This window comes from Opisthorchis viverrini (assembly GCF_000715545.1).
Source record: "Opisthorchis viverrini unplaced genomic scaffold opera_v5_38, whole genome shotgun sequence".
Taxonomy (NCBI): Eukaryota; Metazoa; Platyhelminthes; class Trematoda; order Opisthorchiida; family Opisthorchiidae; genus Opisthorchis; species Opisthorchis viverrini.
The window spans coordinates 621,645-626,339 of NW_008751695.1; the positions used below are offsets into that span (position 1 = coordinate 621,645).

Here is a 4,695-nt window from a genome sequence, read left to right on the forward strand (position 1 = left end):
ACAACAAAGTGGGTTTTGTCCAATTTTATTTGTTATTTGTGCTAGTAATAACCCGGAAGTATCACAGCCAAAGTTCAGTGAAACACAGTTAACACAACTGCTAGGCAGATCGATAATTTCAAATAGATTTGCCATCGGAAGTCCAGATCATCACGTGTTTGGGCAAGTGAATCAACTGCAAGAGGAGACAGGTTCGCAGGTCCATTTGACGTATTCAACAAGTTCGGATGCTGCTAATCCGTACTGACTAGTCCAACTTGTTAGTAAAGGGTCCTGTTTCCTTAAAGGAAACTACTCACAAGGTTGCTGAAAACTCTTCGATAGCTCACGACCGGTTTCGCCCCTCCTGGGGATCATCAGGTAAGCGCACTCTCCGAGTTCCCGTCAACCTGTTCTGTTTCCTGTGGGCTGTCGATGGATTTTCAGCAACCTTATGGGTAGTACATTACAAAGATATACATGTATCGCGATATTTCAAATATCGTAGCGACTGAAACATGAGGCGGCCTGGTGCAGCACATTCAGTTGCCTGAGGACATCACAAACGAGAGATTCAGCTGGGTTCCAGGTGAGTCTCTCAAAAAACCAAATTAGTTTGCAAATGGGTATATATTCGTTGATTGCGTGCAATTTGGTTTCAAATAGAACGTAAGGTTGACGGAAACCCAGGGACTGCGCCTACCTGATGAGTCCCAAAAAGGGCGAAACCGGTCGTGGACTGTCGACGGATTTCCAGCAACCTTATGAGTAGTACATTACAAAGATGTTCTGTTTCCTGTTCTTTGCACCTGTCTGCGTGCACTAGTGGGTTATACTGACCGTGGTCACAGTGCATGAACTACCGTAATTCAGGAGAATCGGAAGACATTGAAGAGAACTGAAACCAAAATGAAGCCTTCCGCCATTGACTGTCTATCCCATTCTAAGTGCAGCCTGCTCTTCTTCAACGGAATCAGTTTTTTGTGGTCACAGCCCCCAGCTAGAAAATTTCGCTGTCTTCAAATGAACTTATATCGAGTACTTTCTAACACACTCAACATCTTAGTTTTCTCGGGACATTTTACAACGGTAATCATGTCTATTATATGTTAAATTAATTCGTCTCCTTACGAAGTCAGGTTTATTCCATCGTTTTCATAAAGGAAACCACTCACAAGGTTGTTGAAAACTCTTTGACAGCCCACGACCGGTTTCACCCTTCTTGGGGTTCACCAGGTAAGCGCAATCCCCGGGTTTCCGTCAACCTTATGTTCTACTTGAACTGTTTTCGAGAAATACACTCATTGGCATCCGATCGTTTCCTGTGATGTTTCATCCACTCTGTTGCTGAATAACAGACCGAATACGTTCCTATTCTCCAATTTCGCACCTGTTGAAAATTGTGAGAAATGGATACGAGATTCTATGCACATAGGACTGTTCTACTTTTCAGTAGAAATCCAATGAGAATACCAGCCGAATTCGATCTTCTCAGGGAGCTAAGAATAGCCGAAAAGTTCCCACTGGGGGTTCGATCTCTTTAGAGGGTACGTTCGTTAACGGGACAGGATTGTGCAATTAACCATTGGTTCTAGGTTTACGTGAGGTAGTGTTCTACGATGCTTCCGTCGTCGATGTAGTCGCCTCTTCTGTAGTGACTGCGCTTCAGACGGCCTAACTGCAAACCGGACATACAAATTCGAATAGTTCTGAGTTGTTTCTGAATTTCACAGACACAACAGCAAATTCGTCATTCATCCTGTTGAATTAATCGATCTCTGTGTGTCCCCCAGATTTCCTGAAAGATGAGCATAACACTATGTATGCCCTTGATGTCTACTGCATTAAGGTTCGGAGCGAGTGTGGGTATCCGTAAGGCTGCTTGGTGAGCATGATTGCTTTGCTCATCCGATCGTCTTTGACTGTGTACTTATCGTGAAGTGAACGATGTTAACATGATATTGCACCAGAGTCCTCCGACCTCAAAGAACATTGTCTTGTAAGTAAAAAGAACGTTCTAAGCACATTCACTAACTGGTGGGAACATCGGATCAGCAATGCTGAAGTTCGTCAAATGGTATCCGGGAAAAATAACTCACCCTCGATAGATGAACTGATCATACTGCATAGGTTGCGCTGGCTTGGCCACGTGCTGTGTATGCCAGTCGACCGACTTCCTCGAAGGGCTCTTTTTGCACAACCACATGAAGAGTGGAAGAGAGCCAGAGGTGGTCAGCAACAACTTGGCAGCAAAGAATAATCCATTACCAGCAACCTCAGCTGCTCTGACCGTTGCCGAATGGGGACCACGAGACGGGCCACATCAATGGCTGAAGACATTATCAGACATGGCCCAGTCGCACCCTCAATGGCCCTCGTGCATCAAAGCTATTGCCTTCAATGCATAGCTCCTTTTCCAACCCCCCACTTGACATCCCACTGACAATGCTGGATTTATACACCAATTTATCACGTTCCGCCTCCAATGCGCAGCTACCTACCCCCCTCCCTCCAAATTATCGGTGAACGAAACTGCTGCAACTACAACCACTGTACGACGAGTACGCGGTTATTACAGCTGACAGTGATGATGATGAAAAAGACGAGTAAGCTGGTTACGGAATACAACTGCACAGGGATGAAAGGACACTAAAGCTATTCACAAGGAAGTAGAGAGGACGGGGCTTGTCGGCTTGTTAAAGTCACATCTGCTTGACTTAGTAGACCTGGGTGTCCGTCAACTACCGTGCTGTTAACGTGGACTGTGGTAGTTACTCAGGGGACGAAGGTGTTGACAAAACCTGTACCTGTTGCTCCTGAAAGAACAATAAGAGTCTGAACAGGTGTATTCTTATGGCCTCGACTGTCGCTGACAGTAGTTGTCCGTGACCTTTATTTTTGTATTGTGGTACCTGCTACAGGTCCTTGAAGGTCTCTTTAACATCATTTTGACGACCAGAGCTTGTTTGCCGACCCAGATAGTTCGGTTCACAACAGCAGGAGAAAGAATAACCAACCAATGAGTTGGTCTCCTGCTTCTTGGATCTTTGGGCATAGATAGGTGGGTTAGTAAGCACCATACTGGGCTGTCGGTGCTACTCGCCTTTCAGTATGGGGACCGCGTGATCCTCACTGTCCGTGGTTGGAGACATTACAAGATATGGCTTCCAACCGATGTCAGTGGCGTTCTCGTTGTCGGTTTCTATCCAAATTGCCTGAGTGAGTGCCTCGAGTTATAGGCATCTCGGAATGACTGTGGTAAGCTAGGACTAAGTCCCTTCCCCGTTCACCTTTACTCTTTTCTTTACAATAAGGCTTTCAAATAAATCATGGTTGTACGGCAGTGAAGCATCGGTGTTGAACACTGATGTCATGCTGTCGATGATGATGACGATGATACTGGGCCTCACTGAATTGTAAGTCTGTGTCACGGTGTGGGCCAGTCTTCTGGATGGAATGTCCGTCGGCATATGTGAAAAGATGGAGTACGATCTCTGTCAAGACCATTCCTTGCAGACGTATTCATGTCCAGTCTAGAGGTGAACCGACAACAGCTAATAACTGGTATAGGCTTTCGAATAAATCATGGTTGTACGGCAGTGAAGCATCGGTGTTGAACACTGATGTCATGCTGTCGATGATGATGACGATGATACTGGGCCTCACTGAATTGTAAGTCTGTGTCACGGTGTGGGCCAGTCTTCTGGATGGAATGTCCGTCGGCATATGTGAAAAGATGGAGTACGATCTCTGTCAAGACCATTCCTTGCAGACGTATTCATGTCCAGTCTAGAGGTGAACCGACAACAGCTAATAACTGGTATCTACTGCTGTCAACACTATATGGATGGCATGACGCTCTTGTGATCCGAACCTATCTAGGTTGTCTGAATGAGTATCTGAAAGGATAGGCACCCACGGATGAGTGTGGCAGGTCAACATCAAATACATTTACTTCCACTTTTAGTTATTTTTCACAATAAACCTTCGAAACGAACTCCAGTTATTTCGGCCACGAAGCATCAGTTTTGAACAGTGATGTGCTATCGATAATGATGATGAGCTTTATACAGAGAAGAACGTTGAATAACTAAATGATGATGTTGACTAGACCTAACACACTACTCATAAGGATGCTGAAAACTAATCGATAGCGCACAACCGGTTTCGCCGTTGTTATTGCTTCGTTGGAGCTCCTTAATGTCCTTGCTGAACCAGACAGTTCTCTACTTAACTAAAGAGTCTCCAGGCGTTCTGTGCTTTGATTGACTGTCCCAACCTAGGTCTCTGTGCACTTACCCGTGAACCACTTAACCGTACTTTGCCACTTATGGTCAAATCGTGATTGTAATCACATCATCATCATCGGCAGCATGANAGTGATGTACACAATATGGAGAACAAGATCGAGGTTATTCGTTGGAAGATGATCGCATTCAGATGGTTGTCATACATCAGGCTGACAGTAATTGATTCGGTGCGATCATGAGATATCCGTCCTTGTTAGTTCTCGTCAGATTGACTCCTTCAGAAGTAATCCGGTGAACGCGAATACTTATGTCAATAAGGGAGTAACCACACCTACTGATAACATCAGATATCTGCGAACAAATTTTACAGAAACTAAGGTCACTGATGCGGATGCTCCCGCTATTTGCAAAAATACACAATGGAATTTCAGCAGGGCACAAGAAAATGAGTCCTTATTGGGATTAC

The 4,695-nt window shown here is 45.0% G+C and overlaps 1 protein-coding gene across 1 annotated transcript in view; it reads right to left on the minus strand.

The window, feature by feature from the left end:
• T265_02920 (hypothetical protein) overlaps positions 1-357 on the minus strand; it is a gene marked incomplete at both ends in the record, with an annotated part of 2,338 nt that extends 1,981 nt beyond the window's left edge. Inside the window, one exon of the mRNA XM_009167284.1 lies at positions 330-357. Within this exon, the coding sequence (XP_009165548.1) occupies positions 330-357 (28 nt within the window). The remainder of the gene's footprint in view (positions 1-329) is intronic.
• Between the last annotated feature and the right edge of the window lie 4,338 nt (positions 358-4,695).